Source organism: Dasypus novemcinctus, chromosome 3, assembly GCF_030445035.2.
Source record: "Dasypus novemcinctus isolate mDasNov1 chromosome 3, mDasNov1.1.hap2, whole genome shotgun sequence".
Taxonomy (NCBI): domain Eukaryota; kingdom Metazoa; phylum Chordata; class Mammalia; order Cingulata; family Dasypodidae; genus Dasypus; species Dasypus novemcinctus.
This window is the reverse complement of record NC_080675.1, coordinates 114182895-114199724: the sequence shown is the minus strand read 5'-3', so window position 1 is coordinate 114199724 and position 16830 is coordinate 114182895. Positions and strand designations below refer to the sequence as shown.

Here is a 16830-nt window from a genome sequence, read left to right as displayed (position 1 = left end):
GCACTACCCTGTGAGACAAAGTTCTGCCATTAACAAGCTGGTAATTTAGTGAGTCACTAAGATATATATTAATTGATGTATTTTTTCACAGCATATATGGTAGATTAATGAAATAAGCAGGAAGAGCTTTAGTTCTCCAAGGGAAAGTAAGATGAATTCCATTGGAGTAACCAGGCTCAGCTCTAAGGACCAGGAAGAATGTGACTAGATTAAAAATAGTAGCAATAGTAACAGTAATAATGATAATGAGTGTTTACAAAGTGTCAAGTACTTTGTTAATATTACACGAATTAGCTTATTCAATCTTCATAATGATCTGATTATTATCCCCATTTTACAGATGAGGAAACTGAGGCTCCAAGACTTTCCTAAGGACATAGAGCTAACAAACACAGGTAAAAAATTTCAGAGCCCATTCTCCATTCTGGGGCTCTGGAGCTCTGGGATTGGGGCTTTTTGTTTATGAAAAAGAGATCATAGTAGGAAATCAAGAGATCTCTGGGCACAGAGGCTGGATGGTCCATCTTTAAAGCCTGCTTCACTGAGCTTTCTAAGTCTGGCCATGGGAGAAGAGCTGTTCCATCACTCATCCTAGGAACAAGCAGGGCTATAACAGTCCTACCTTGGGTCAGACGGCAGGAAGCGGTGACCTCCCGGCCATTCACTGTGCAGCGAGCCCCCTGGGCAGGTCGCAGAATAACTACCCCACAGGCGCTGGTGATAGTACAGTGGTCTCTCTCGATCCACTGACCCTGCAAGACTGCAGAAGGGGTTGTCATCACTTGGGTGGGAGAAACACCCACTTCCATTCTTTCTATGAGATCAGAAACCACATCTGAGAGATCTCACATCCTGACAGGAGAGAAGAGTCATTTACTCCTCTGAGAGCTGAATTCCTCCCACTATGTGGAATCTCCTTCTATCACTTAATAGTGAAAAGAGAAGCAGATCCGTAATACTTCAAAGATTCCTTTCCTCTCAGAACATCATCAAATTCTTCTGAAGAAACCTGTCGGGAACAAATACTTGCCAAAAGTTTCAGACTCACATGCTGTCACTTACCAATATCCTGTTCCTGATCTGAGTCAATCCTTCCTATTTTTGTTGTTCCCTCCTAAAGAGAAAAAACAAATGTATGTCAATGAGAATAAAAAGCAAGAGCCCACGTCTGAATGTTGTCACTGCCTCTCCATTTTCATCCCAGTCTTCTCTGTACCACCTGCCAACTTTGGTCCAGGCTTCCCTGACCCTTCTACCCATGAACTCTGCAGCCCAGGAAGCCCCTGAGAAGATGGAGGTAAAAATGTATATGACAAAGCAGCATCTGCTATTGGCAAAGTACAACAAATGTTGGTAACTCTATTCTTTCCTGTAGCCTAATGTCAGGGATAGCCATGACCCATCAACCAGAAATTCTCTAGTCTGAGTATGTAGGTGCACGAGTATGGCTTTCCCTTAAGCAGTTAAGGGTAGTGTGGTCTAAGTTTGGTCCAATCAGTCTCAAAGAGATGAATGTTTTATGAAGATGTATGGAAGCACAGGATTTTTACCTTCTTTGTCCTCAAATGAAATTTAACATTACCATTTTCTAAGAAGGATAAAGCACAAATAAGAGAAAAGGTACCATCTAGAATTAAACAGGGCTAGAAGAGAGTATAAGAGGAGAGGGAAACTTTAGTGTGATTGGATTACTAGGTTAGTAGAAGACAAGAGTTTTGGCCCTTGGATTATGGCAAATCCACTTAAGATCACATAGCTCTGGGGAAGGCAGCAACAAGGCAATGGAGGTACTGAATTTTAGATATATATTTAACACTTACTGATTAAATATTAAATATGTCCCAGACATTATGCTTTATAGACATTTTATTTAATCCTTTAACTACCTAAAATGTAGAAATTATTATTTCTCTTTTTATAGACAAGGAATCTGAAGGTCATAGGGCTAAGTTGTACAAGGAACCCATACTCTTAATAAGAGTGATGATTCAAATTCAGATCTATCTAGGTCCTAAGTCCCTGCTTTTCTATCCTCCATCCCACCTTCCCAGTAACTCATGTTTTTGAAGTAGCCACAGAGTTCTCCACTAAGCTTCAATGTCAGGAGCCCAAGTAGAGAGGTCTCTGCACTTTCCCCACCCGCCAACCCCGATACGAAATAGCCTGTGAGAAGGAAGAATCCTCAAAGCCACATATGAGGATCTGGTCTGACTGTGCTCCCCTCTGTGCCTATAGCCTACACACACACACACACACACACACACACACACACAGCCAGAGTCCAGGCTTTCCTGTTCAGCCATTGCAGCTCATACAAATTAATGGGTGCTAGCCTCCACAAACACCATCAAACATAATCAGAGAATGATTCAAACAGGCCAGAGCTCGTATAGGTTCAGAGACAAGCTCTGAAAACAAGGCAGATGATAAAACACATTCCCTCCAAAAGGGTAAAGGCCACAGTAAATCACAATGTCTTGATTTGCAGGACAGAAACTACCAAATAAAGGTGATGACAACTCAGAAAATAAGGACCAAGTTTGGCTCCTACGCTTGCTGCTCCATCTGTCTCATAATTAGATGGCATAAAAGAAATTTTGAGGATGAAGTCGAGGATATCAGTAACCTGTGCTCTACCCATCCTTCCCTTCTACCCCCTTCCCATCCCACCACTGCTTCCCAAGGTGCTCTAAAGGAAAATATCTTCCAAGGCATTGCCAAGGACAAGTTCTGGATCTTTTAACCAAGTTAGCAAAATAAATAAAAATACAAGGAATCTTGGGCCATTACTGTAATACTATTACCTAAACCAGGATCTTAAAAAAATAGGAACACAAAAAGCAGGAAGCCAGGATTATAACTAGCCTGAAATCTTAGTTCCCTGGCCCACAGGAAAGGCACCAAGGAGGTTCACTACCCTGGGTATGCTGTCTAAGCAATGATAATCACCCCGTCTTCAGAGAAGGTCGTCACTTCTCCATGACTATGAATTCAATCTACCAGTCATATCCTTTAACCTGCTGTTGCTACCCGAAGCTCTACTAGTTGACTTCTAGCTTCATCTGCTCATTCTATATGCAATCAATAATGTATCAGGTCAATTCTACTCAAATATTGACCTTTTTAACCCATTTGGTTTCTTCCTGACCTCCAACTTCTTCCTACGTTTCTAGCTAATGGAAGGATCTATGCAGCCTTTTGGAATTTGCATCGGCTGTTGAGGTAACCTTGATTTGGGAGCCACTTCTTCCTGAGGCATTTACAGTGAGGTAATGTGTGCCTCATGTGCCAGAGAATAAGGGACTTTAACTTCTTTCTGAGAGGCTGTCTCTCACAACTTCCCTGAGGGCTTATCCTAAAAACACATAACTAAACATATGAGCTTTGCTAACATCTCACTACCCATATGCACTCACTGAGGCATTACAAACATAAGTTCTCCAGGGGTAACAGCAGCATTACATATCCCCCACAAACTTTTTTTTTTTTAAGATTTATTTTTTATTTATTTTTCTCCCCTTCACCCCCAACGCCCCCTGCCCCATTGTCTGCTCTCTATGTCCAGTCGCTGTATGCGTGCTCTTCTTTATCCGCTTCTGTTGTTGTCAGCGGCCGGAAATCTGTGTTTCTTTTTTTTTGTTGTGTCATCTTGTGTGTCAGCTCTCCGTGTGTACAGCACCATTCCTGGGCAGGCTGAACTTTCTTTCACGCTGGGCAGCTCTCCTCACGGGGCACACTCCTTGCGCGTGGGGGTCCCCTATGCGGAGACACCCCTGCGTGGCACAGCACTCCTTGCGCGCATCAGCGCTGCACGTGGGCCAGCTCCACATGGGTCAAGGAGGCCCAGGGTTTGAACCGTGGACCTCCCTTGTGGTAGACAGACGCCCTATCCACTGGGCCAAGTGTGCTTCCCTCCCCCCAAAAACTCTTAAGCTCATCTTAAATGTCAGCAGGGGACAATTATGAGAATGAAAGTTGAATTTTCAGTGCACATAGGGATTTTGGCCATGTGAAAAATGTTCTGCCATCCATAGAATGGTCCTCCCTCAGTAGGACAAACATATTTGATGAAGGCAGGCTATAAGTTTCTATCTACCATGAGTCACTAATGCTCAAACTGCTTCACTTAGAAATGAGGAGTTAGCCTTCAGGTGACTAAGAACCAGATGAGCCAGGTCCTTTTTGGAACTTCTTTCTGGTTTTTCTAGGTGGATGCATAACGCCCCCCAAACTCCCAGTTCTTTGGACCCTCCCCTGTGCATTACGCTTCTTTCATCTTCTTTCTCTTGCCTCTCTTCCTTCCTAGACCAATCTTACAGAAGGAAAATTGGGAGGGACAATTTTTGTTGAACTGGGGGTCAAATGAAGTGGGAAGGTAATGGGAAAAAATGGTTTTAGATCTTCTGAATTCCCCCTTTAGCCTCTGATAACCTCTCTGAGCATTGTACTCATAGAGCTCACAAGTACTGATGGTGTTTTGAGGTTAAGATTTCACTCTCTAGAACTATACTCCTGTACCTTGGGAAGTCAGAAAAGTAATAGCAGAAGCATCATTCTCATCTTAAAATGGGGAACTTAAGACAGAGAATAAAAGTTATGTAAGAGGGGAGCAGATGTAGCTTACTGGTTGAGTACCTGCTTCTCATGTATGAGGTCCTGGGTTCAATCCCTGGTACCTTCTAAAAAAAAAAAATAATAATTGTTCTGATTTCCAGTTTTCTGCTCTATTTATACAAAAATAAAACATTACAATTGGCTAGCTGGACCTGAGAACAAGACTGAAGGCAACGCAGTGGCATATCTCAAGTCACAGAAACATGGCTGCTGCCCTTGGCCTTTCCCTCCTTGACCACTAGAGCCAGTAGTTCAGGAAGAAAGGGAGTCCACCAGCCTCCTCACCTTGAGGTGATAGAGCACAACACCTGTGCTGAGCAAATCATCCTCCAAGGCCATCAGGTGTGGCAGGTTAGAGTCAATGATGACCCCAGCTCTCCTCCTGTTAATGTCCACACTGTAATGTTCCATGAGGGCCTTCCAGTCATTCCACTTCTGGGTCCAGTCTTTAGTTAGTTGGTTTATCTGTAGAGATAAGGGAGGTGATCTTAGGCCCTCTGCACGGGCAGCAGACTAAAGGTCAGAAGTCATCCTGACCTGGTTTCCTCTTGGTATCAGCTTCTCACTTGCTTCACTGTTACTGCTATCCAAAGCTTCACAGAAACCCTTACACCTGCAACCATGAGCCAAACAAGATTTAAAAGTTCACTGAAGTTCATGCATTAAATTTTATGCATGATTTTCTGTAACCTTATAATTTCTCTAATAAAAATAATTAATTAGATCTGATTTCCAAGTTTTCTTCAATAAGCAAGTTTTACTTTTTTTTTTTTTTGGCTTTATTTATTTATTTTTAACGTTACATTAAAAAAATATGAGGTCCCCATATATCCCCACCCCCTCACCCCACTCCTCCCATAACAACAACCTCCTCCGTCATCATGGGACATTCATTGCACTTAGTGGACACATCTCTGAGCACTGCTGCACCTCATGGTCAATAGTCCACATTGTAGTTTACACTCTCCCCCAGTCCACCCAGTGGGCCATGGGAGGACATGCAATGTAAATTTTACTTTTATAAATAGAAATCCCCCCTTAATAAATGTTATTTAAAATTTTTCAGGAATAAGCATGTATTGCTTTTATAATTAGGAATAAATATAAATGCTCTTTTTAAAAAATTATTTTTAAAATTAATTTGGATGTTAAGAAATCATCTATTTCCCTTTCCTATTTCATTTCTATGTAATCCATATTTGAGAATCCTTTTATGCTCTCATCTAACATTTCTCCCCCAACACGCAGTATCTTGAGATACAATATAACCTTGTACATGGCTTGAAGACCCACAAAGCACTTAAAGGAATCTCCGCAGGTAGAATTAAGATTATGGAGCTGATCTGGAAGGTCATGTAAAAATAAAATAACAACAGTAACAACATAATACTCAATACTTACTATGAGACAGGAACAGAATTTTACAAATAAATAAATAATTAAGCAAAGGGAAGCAGATTTGGCTCAATGAATAGGGTGTCCGCCTACCACATGGGAGGTCCAAGGTTTAAACCTAGGGCCTCCTGACCCACGTGGTGAGCTGGCCCATGTGCAGTGCTGATGTGTGCAAGGAGTGCCATGGCACACAGGGGTGTCCCCTGCATAGGGGAGCCCCGCACACAAGGAGTGCACCCCGTAAGAGCGCCCAGCACGAAAAAAGCGCAGCCTGCCCATGAGTGGCGCTGCACACGTGGAGAGCTGACACAGCAAGATGAGACTCAACAAAAAGAGACACAGATTCCCAGTGCCGCTGACAAGAACATAAGCGGACACAGAAGAACATAGCGAATGGATACAGAGAGCAGAAAACTGAGGGCGGGGGGGGAGGGAGGCAGGGAAGGGGAGAGAAATAAATAAAAAAATCTTTAAGAAAAAAAAGAATTACGCGAAGGCCACAGAGGGGAGGGGGATATGACCAGACAGTGTAGTATGTGGGTCCTTTTTCCTTTTGGTGAAACCAATGCTTAGGCAAGAGGCTTATCCTGGGAATGAAAGAACTAAGGAAGCTCAGAAAAAGGAACTGGACTCAGGTAAGTTCTTCTTTCACACAAAGGAAATACTTAAGGAAAAAAATATGCCAAGTTTAGGTAAAGGTATTTTATGCACCCCAGAAACACTGTCTTTAATTTCATAATCATTGAGTTGATGTTGAAAACTAGTGAAATCACATAAAGGGTTGGACTGGTACCCATGGTAAAGGTGAACGGAGGGCACCCTGCCTCACAGTTCAGCCAACCTGGCACAGCCACTTGGAGGTGCTGCTGAGCATGCCTTCCCCTCCCATCTGCTTTCATCATTTACTCCTACCCTACACCTAAGGTCTTAAGGTCAATAAGCAGCAGATTCGAGTCAAGGTCTGCCCACCTTCATAACATAAAAATGATAATGATGCGTTTCTATCCATTACAGAAATCTATTAAAAGATGAGCTTGGAATGCTTGTTGGCTCTTTCACTTCCTCTTGTATATAAGGATTAAAATTTAGAACATATGGTTAAACAAAGAAATTTTGAGAAGCTTCTGGATAGGAGATATAACCTTGATGTTTAGTTTGGGTAACAAAATGTTTTAACAGTCAGGATGTTTTAACAATGCATAAGGATGATGTATAAAATATTGAAAATTGGGACATTTGGTTGCTGGGTCTAAATCTAATCAGTCACTGAAAAGCAGCCACTTCTTCCTTTTAAGTATCTCTGGAAACCACCATTTATCCTACTTTCCTGAAGTACCCTAGTCCTGACTCTCACCTGACATACAATAGCAGCCTCCTTCCTACTCAGCCTCTCTGCTTCCAGTCTTCCCTCCCTTCATTTCATCCTACATTCAATGGTTATATTAATTTCCCCCAAATATTCTTTTATTATGTTACCAACTTGGTTTGAGAATCTATGATTAAACCTGCTTCTACCTAATCTAAACCTTACCTCCACTACTCTCTACGATGAACATCTAGTCAGTTTAATCCTCCTTGTACTATGAGCCTCCACTTAGTCTCTCTCACCAAATCACTCTCCCCCTCCCGTGGCTTTGCTCATGCTACCCCACCACCACTCACAATGCCTTACCCCTATTTAACACATCCTCTCTACTAGTTCAAATTCTGTCTTCCAGCCCCAGCAACATGATGTCTGCTCTGAAAAATCCAAACTGTAATAATTTTTCCTTCCCTAAAAGCCCTTCATCTAAACCATATAGTTTATCACATTTAACCATTCTCTAAATGTATTTCCAATTAGACTGCAAGTCACTTGAGGTAGGACTTCTTTATATTGCTTATAGCATCATACTGAGCAGTCATTAGGTGTTCAATAAAAGCATGCTTGTTAATTGTTTTACTGATTGAAAATCTTTTTTCTAGACTCGAGTCACTATCCAAAAGAACTTATCATGATCCCTTAAGAAAACAAAGTCAGAAAGCCCAATCAAGGCTCAGTGGAAACAAAACTTGTGCTTAAACTAGATTCATTCCCTCTGTCCTGACAAGGAAGTAACCCTGGCCCAGGAGGGAGATCAGACCTGCTCCCAGGGTGATGTAAAGCACAATCAATCCCACCTAATTCACCTACCTTTAATTCATTCTGGAGAACCAGATCCTTCAGATTTTCATCCCTTTCATTATTCAATGATCTAAAGTCCCGCTGCACAAAGAAAGAAGGAAATATGCTTTAGCATTTTTCTGATCTGAAGTTCAGGTGGATCCCACTCTTACTCTTATAAAGGAAGGTAAAGGGCAGATAAAGTACTTTATCATTAAAATCAGAAATAAACTCAGAAGCCTAAGTAGGTGGGTTCAGATTGGTACAAGGTGTGAGAATTCAAAGAAATTTTTTTGGAGTGTCCCATTCCCCATATCTACCCAGACATGAAACAAGGGCAATTCAGGCAAATTCCCTTTGGACAACAGTGATGATGCAGTGAGGGGATGCCGGCCCTGTCCAGAACAACATAGAATAATTAGAGTAATCCTCTTCCTGTCTTTGTTCCTGCTTCTGTTCCACTAGTGTCACTCAACTGAGAACTTGAAATGCAACCATGCCCAGATTCTATTCAGAAAAAACAGACCCTGGTAAACTTCAAGGGCTCAGGAGGAAAACCCCACTTGCATATAGAGAAGTTCTGATTGTCCACACACCAGTTCAAAGCTCAGGAGCACGGCTTTCAATCTTTCAATCTCCTCTCTGAGTTCTCTGATCAGCTTGACATTTGCATCCTGAAACACAGAGAACATAGTCACTACTGACTGGTATCAGGTCCCCAGACTTTCCTCCATTTAGCTGTGAACTGATTTAGGACATGAGCTTGGAAGAAGTGGAGGAAGACTCCCTGGGAATAAACTCTAGAACAGTAGTTCTCAAAGTGTGATCCCAGGACCAGAGCACCAATTTCACTTAAGAATTTGTTAGAAATGCAAACTTGTGGGGCCCCCTCCAGATCTACTAAATCAGAAACTTGGGGAGCTGGGGCTTAGAAATCTGGGTTTTAATAAACCCATCCAGGTGCTTCTGAATCACTGTCTGAGAATCACTGCCCTAGCATAGGAGATCAGGTAGGTACACAAATGCCAGGGCAGGTATAACTAGTAGGTGCTAAGCTTCCCGTATTGTAACTAAACTTAACACATGCCTAATTACACTGCCTTTTAAAAACAGCCCACAGGGAAACAGACTTTGGCCCAGTGGTTAGGGCGTCCATCTACCATATGGGAGGTCCGTGGTTCAAACCCCGGGCCTCCTTGACCTGTGTGGAGCTGGCCCATGTGCAGTGCTGATGCGCGCACAGAGTGCCCTGCGCAAGGAGTGCACCCCGTAAGGAGAGCCGCCCAGCGTGAAAGAAAGTGCAGCCTGCCCAGAAGCGGACAAAGAAACAAGACACAGCAAATAGACACCAAGAACAGACAACCAGGGGAGGGGAGAAAATTAAATAAATAAATAGATCTTTTAAAAAAAAAAACAAAACAGTCTACAGAAGTGGTATATATGTCCGGTCACTTGTTTGTGATTGCTGCCCTGGAATTTTCTCCTCAAATTACCAGACATAAGGAACATTTGGAATATTATCATTATTACTCAACTTTCAAAACTAAGGAATTCCTTATATTCCCCCCTTTTAACCCTAAACACAGAAGTCATTGCAATTTGCAAGGAAAACTCAAACACAGGCACAAATAAATATAAATTCAAAATAAAAGCAGTGCAAACAGATACTTTTAAATAACCTTACTTAGAGTGGCAATGGTGCACCAGGAATGTTTAAAGGAATGGCCTTAGAGAAACAGCTAAAATAATTATAAAAGGTTACTGAATAAAGTCAGTAGAGAGATGAAAGAAGGGTATAATATAACATTGAAAGAAAGAATTTCACTTTTTCATCATTCTGAGAACAAGTCTGACAAGTTGGGGTAAGTATGAAAAGAAAATATCAATGAGGGAAAAAAATAAAGAGAACTTTGCAGAAGCTATACCAGACCAAGACTTTAGCTGAGGGTCTCACCTCATTCACCCGTGGCTTGTTGATGACGTTTTTGGCATTGGATGCATATCTCAGCGTGCTCATGGTCTCACTGTAGCTAGTGTGTGCAGGAGACACAGCTGAGGTAGAAGGGGAAAGTTTAAAAAAAATGGCAAGCCCTTCCAACCCAGCCCTTAACCTCTTGCCTTATTGCTATAGCACATGCTATGAAAGACCTTTGATGAAATGAGGAACCCTGGGTAGTTACAACCCTCTTCTCTGAGAAGTCCCAACACAGAATCAGCTTCATTCCACTCACTGGCAACCATGATGGTTTTGGAATTGCCTCCAAGGCAGTCCTTCAGCAGCCAGGTCAACACAGAGTCCCGGTATGGGATGTAGGACTGCCTCTGGGAGGTCCCCCCTCCACGGCTGATCCCAGAAGAAGAGCTAGGAATCCCACTTTCACCACCATCACCACTGGCTGTGCTATTGAGGCTCTGGCAGCTCCTGAATACTTGGGAGTTCTGGGCTTAAAAGACAAAAAATAAAAATGGAAAAAAGAAGGAATTCTGAAGCAAGTGCATTCAAACAATATGTAGTTTAAGAGCACAGAATGAAGTATATTTCCTAATTTTTCTGCACATAATAGGATGTTTTAAGTTTGAGCCCTGGATTATACTTTGGACTCCTAAGAATGCAGTGTTTGAGTCCACAATTTTTTTCTCTCATTTTGAAAAGCTAGTGCTGGAATGACGGTCATGTCATGCTCCAAAAATCTCAAGCAAATATCCATTTTCATGCCCCGTACCAGAAGGTAACCTTGTAAATCCACCCCCATTTTGAAAAAATGAAAATCTGTTTTTTTCCCAAGGCTCCCTCCCACTGTGATTTTCCAGACTATCAGCACAATACCTAAGGTGGAGATAACAATTCCCAGAGTAACGAGTGATTTGTTGATATTGGCTCCTTCAGTAATTCGGTCCTTACAGTAAGTACTGTCTGCTCTTTCACTAAAACACCGTCAAGGAAAACAAAAACAAAAGCAAACAGGAAGACAGTATTCTTTAAACTACTGTTGAAAATACTATCCATTGTTATATATTATGTAGTAAAAGACAATCATCATAAATTCCCTTTAATACCCACTTCCAGGATAGTGTTACCATCTCATAATGAACTCGCATGCTTCTGCTCCTTAGGCAATGAAAATCAAATAAAGCATTACAATCGTTTTTATTTTGGTTGCCAAAGCACTTTAAGCTAAATGAAATGCTAATTTACACTAATGATATTAGCATACATTTTTGGTATATTTTCTTCTCTTCTTTATTTATTTAAATGCACGTTATTGATGTGTGGTGCCTGTGTGATTAAACTTCAATTGTCCCAAACTCATTTTTTAAATAAATGAGAAATATTAAAAGTCTACACCTCCAATCAGCTGATATGGACTCTTCCAGACTGCATTTAGTTTTTGTTGTTGTTACTGTTTTTATTTTATATTTTTTTGAGGTACTGGGGGCCAGGGAATCTTGGAAAGCTGGCACACAAACACTGACATTGGCTCCCCTAAGTTGGTTCTTTCGTTTGTTTGTTTTTAGAAAGGTCCAGGAACCAAACCTGGGATCTCCTGTGTAGGAAGCAGGCACTCAATCACTTGACCCATACCTGCTCCCCTACATTTAGTTCTTAAGGGAATGCTGTATTATACTAATTATTTAGCATTTTAAAAATAAGAATATTTGCCTTATTTAATCTTGTACTTTTTTTAACATTATCTCCAAGACTTTCTTCTTTCTGAATTTATATGTAGCGATAATTCATACTTCCTTTGAATACTTAAAAGGCGCTAACTCCAAAATATTTAAGAAGACTTTTTTTCCCCCAATAATATACAGAGCGGCACAAAATCAATATGAAATCAAAGGAAGATGTGTTAACTCAGTTACTTCCACTTAGAGCAGTGGGTTTCAACCTTGGAATCACTGGAATCACTTGGGTAGCTTTAAAAAATATTGATGCCTGCACTCCCCTGACCCCATAAATAACCTGATTAATTTGATCCAGGGTACAGGTTAGGCAGTGGGAATTTTAAAATGTTCCTAGGTGTTTTTAATGAGCATCTTTCAGTCCCTGGAAAATGATAACTTCTTAATCTAGCATTTAAAGGATTTGCTTCTTTTGCAATTTTCTCAAGATGACCGAAATGTGAAAAAGGTTGGAACAAACTTATTCCCTGTAAAATGGGCAAGAAGAAGGTAACTGTCAAGGGAGCAATTCTCCCTGGCTTTGAGATCCTAATTACCTGCCTGCTAGGTCCACAAGGTTGATCTTGCTAGCAATTTCAGAGGGAAGGTTGTTCTCAAAGATTGCCTAAGAGAGAAAACACATTTAAAGCATGTCATTTGGAACGTTGTCTCCTCACCCCCCGCCCCGCCTTAGACACCCTCCAAACCATGAAGATATTTTGGAATTTTAGACAATTCACTCAAGAAATGCATATTCAAATGTGCTCTGAACCAGATGGGCACTCAATGTCTGACATACCATCAGGAAGCCCTGGATCATGATTTCAGAATTTCCACAGAGTAAGTTTGGCAAACCCCATGAAATCCTGAGTACAATCTTCCCCTGAAATTTCAGGAAATGCTTGACACCCCTCCAGGTGTTCTGACTCATCAGCAGAGACCCAGAGTAGATGAGGGGCCCCTAATTGAGGCTTGTCTCTCCCATTAAACTGAATCACAGGAGGTTAACTTGCTAAGGCAGGCACTCTGTCTTGGGGACAACCAACCCCCAAGAGCAAAACTACTTTTCCTTTTCTATTCTGTGTTCTTTGCTTTTTTTTTTTTTCTCTCCTGATGTTTGTTTTTTGGAAAATTTTTAACACTGAACATCCATTACCAAAATCCAGTTTTAGGATATTTCCAATACCCCCCAAGATTCCCTCAAGACTGTTTGGAGTCAATCTCCGGTCCCACCCCCAGCCCCAGGCAACCACTCATCAACTTCCTATCTCTGTATATTTGCCCTTTAAGGCTATTTCATATAAATGAAATCATATAATGTCTGGCTACTTTCACTTTGAATAATTATTTTGAGATTCATCCATGTTGAGGCATGTGTCAATAGTTCATTTGTGTTTACTGTTGAGTAGTATTACATTTAAGGGTATACCATTCAATTATTGATGGACATTTGGGTTGTTTCCAGTTCTGAGCAATTAGAAATAAACTGCTATGAATATTTGTATATACATATTTATAAGGACATATGATTAATTTTCTCTTGGATAAATATATAGGAGCGGAATGGCTGGATCACCTCGTAAGTGTGTATTTTTAACTCTAAGAAATTGTTAAGCTGTTTCCAAACTTGTACCATTTTACATTCCCACCAGCAGTGTATGAGAATTCCAGCTTCGACACATCTTCAGCATTTAGTAAAATCACTTTTTAAAATTTTAGCCATTTTAAAAGGTGGTAATGGTATCTGATTGGTTTAAATTTGCATTTCTCTAATGATGTTAAGCATCTTTTCGTGTGCTTGTGATTTGTATATCTTCTTTAGCAAAGAGGCAGTTCAAATATTTGCCCATATTTTTTAGTTGTTTTTTTATTACTAAATTTAGAAAGTTCTTTATATATTCTGGATACAAGTAGTTTTTCATTTCTTAACAGTCTTTCAAAGAGAAATTTTAAATTTTGATCAATTACAAATTTCAATTAGTTCTTTCAAGAATCGTGCTTTTAATGCCATAGCTTTTTAAAAAATTGCCTAATCTAAAGTTGCAAAGGTTCTCCCAAGTTATCTTCTAGAAGTTTAATAGGTTTGGGTTTTATATTTAGGTCTCTGATCCAATTTGAGGTAATTTTTTAATATTTTTGATGAAGTGTAAGGTATGGATCAAAGTTCTCCCTCCCTCTCTCCTCCTTCTGTTTTTCCCCATATGGACATCAAACTGTTCCACCACCACTGTTAAAAAGACTCTCTTTTCTCCACTTTGTTAAAAATCAGTTGCTTACATATGTGAAAAAGTGTTCAACATCATTTGCCATTAGGGAAACTTAAATAAAAACCACAATGAGATACCATTTCACCACATAAGAACGGCTATTTAAAAAAAAAGGAAAATAATAGGTGCCAGACAGGATGTGACTAAGAACATGCATTCATTGTTGGTGGGATGTAAAATGATATAGCTGCTGTGAAAAATAGTTTGGCAGTTCCTCAGAAAGAAGAGGATTACCATATGCCCAGGCAATCCCACTTCTATAATAGGTATATACTCAAAAGATTTGAAAGCAGGGACTCAAGCATTTACTCACTGATGTTGATAGCAGCATTAGTCACAACTGTCAGAAGATGGAAGCAACCCAAGTATCCATCAACCAATAAACAGATAATTAAAATGTTGTATACACATATAATGGAATACTATTCTACCATAGAGAGGAATGACATTCTGATACAACACAACGACACAGATGAACATTGAAGACCTATGTTGGATGGAATAGGACACACCCAAAAGGACAAATATTGTATGATATCATTGATATGAAATAATTAGAATATGCAATTCATAGAAATCAAACTAGAATACGTGTTACCAGGGGCTTGGGTTGGGATAGGGAGTTGGGAGTTAATGTTTAACTGGCACAGAGTTTCTTTTCGGAGTGATGGAAAAGTTTTGGTAATGGAGGGTCATGATGGTGGCGCAACAGTGTAAATGAAATCTACACCACTGAATTATATAATTGAATGTGGCTTAAAGGGGAAATTTTAGGTTGTTTATGTTACTAAAATAAAAAATTTTTTAAATAATATTGGACTGTATAACACAGTGACCCCTAATGTAAACTATAGACTATAATTAATAGTATAATTATAATAATGTTACATAAATTGTAACAAAGGTACCACAATAATGCAAAGTGTTAATAATAGGGGAAACTGTGTGTGAGTGGGGTATATGGGAAATCTATTTTCTGCATGATTCTTCTGTAAACCTACAGCTTCTCTAACAAAAAAATCAGTTGCCTATACATGTGTGAGTTTCTACACTCTACTTGATCTATTTGATTAAAGGTTAATGATACACTGAGTTGATTACTTTAACTTTATGCAGAATATGGTATATTCTTGAAAATACTCCATGTCCACTTGAAAATATGTATTCTGTAGAAACTGGGTATGAGTGTTCTATAAATGTCAAGACATCTTGGTTAATAATGTTCCTCAAATCTTCTACATACCTTTGGTGATTTTTGGACAGTTCTATTAATTTTTTAAGTGGGAGTATTGATCTCCAACTACTATTGAATTATCCACTTCTTCTATCAATTCTGTCCATTTTCATTCATGTATTATGGGCTCTGTTATTGGGAGTGCATACATTTATATTGTTATTTCTTCTTGATGTACTGACACTTTATCATTATAAAAGGTCCTTCTTTTTCTCCAGTATTTGTCTTTAAAATCTAATTTTTTTGAACTGACATTACTGTAGAACTGTGGCTTTCCTATGGTTACTGTCTGCATAGTATATATTTTTCCATGCTTTTACCTTTAACATCTTTGTGTCTTTGAATCTAAGGTGTGTTTGTTACAAACAGCATATAGGTGGGTCTTGCTTTTATACAACCTGACAATTTGTACCACTTAGTCCCTTTACACTTAATATACTTACTGCTGCTTTGGTATTTATTTTCTATTTATCTTACGTCTTTTGATTCTTCTGTTCCTCCTTCACTGACTTCTGTTGTATTAAATAAATATTTTCACTGTACCACTGTAATTCCTCTGTTGATTTCTTGATTTTTTAACTACACTTTTTTTTCTCTCTCTCCTCTTCTCCTCCCTGCCCCCCCCGCCCCCACCCAGTTGTCTGCTCTCTGTGTCCATTCGCTGTGTGTTCTTCTGTGACCGTGTCTATCCTTATCAGCGGCACTGGGAATCTGTGTTTGTTTTCCTTGTGTCATCTTGTGTCAGCTCTCTGTGTGGGCGGCACCATTCTTGGGCAGGCTGCACTTTCTTTTGTGCTGGGCGGCTCTCCTTACGGGGCGCACTTCCTGCATGTGGGGCTCCCCTAGGCAGGGGGACACCCCTGCGTGGCAGGGCACTCCTTGCACACATCAGCCCTGCACATGCGCCAGCTCCACACAGGTCAAGGAAGCCCGGGGTTTGAACCGCGGACCTCCCATGTGGTAGGCTGACGCCTTATCCATTGGGCCAAGTCCACTTCCCTCAACTATACTTTTTAAACTATTTTGTTTTGCTCTAGGGATCACAATATGCATCTTAACTTATCATGATATACTTCAAAATAATACTAAATTAATTCTGGTAAAGTATAGAGAGAAACATTGCCCCAATATATCTCCTTTTCTTCCCTATTCCTCCGTGCTGCTGTCATATACATATATGTCTTTTATAAACCTAATTATATAGTGTTATAATTATTGTTTTATGTATTTATTCTTTTAAGAATGTTAGGAAAATGAATGTGAAAAAGTATATCCTATAGTCTGTCATAGTTACCCATATATTTACTATTTCCAGCATTTTTTCATTTCTTCCTGTGGATTTGAGCTACTGTCTGGTGTCATTTTCTTTCAACCTAAAAGATTTCATTTATTTTTCTTGTAAAGTACCTCTGTTAGGAATGAATTTTCAGTCTTTTTAAAATATGGAAATGTTCTTATTTTGCCTTCATTTTTGAAAGCTAGTTTAGCTGCATATAGAATTCTTAGTTGACAGT

The 16830-nt window shown here is 39.9% G+C and overlaps 1 protein-coding gene across 4 annotated transcripts in view; it reads right to left on the bottom strand.

Annotated features, from left to right (window-relative positions):
* STARD9 (StAR related lipid transfer domain containing 9) overlaps nt 1-16830 on the bottom strand; it is a 181415-nt gene that overhangs the window by 69051 nt on the left and 95534 nt on the right. For all 4 annotated transcript variants that reach the window (XR_011648416.1, XM_071214137.1, XM_058294016.2 and 1 more), the window contains 9 exons: nt 12373-12440; nt 10980-11077; nt 10384-10596; nt 10107-10204; nt 8749-8826; nt 8183-8254; nt 4900-5079; nt 1063-1114; nt 623-760 (listed from right to left, as the gene is read on the bottom strand). Coding sequence is in view for 3 of the 4 variants with exons in the window: in XM_058294016.2 (XP_058149999.1) it covers nt 623-760; nt 1063-1114; nt 4900-5079; nt 8183-8254; nt 8749-8826; nt 10107-10204; nt 10384-10596; nt 10980-11077; nt 12373-12440 (997 nt within the window). In the remaining variant the exon portion in view is untranslated. The remainder of the gene's footprint in view (nt 1-622; nt 761-1062; nt 1115-4899; nt 5080-8182; nt 8255-8748; nt 8827-10106; nt 10205-10383; nt 10597-10979; nt 11078-12372; nt 12441-16830) is intronic.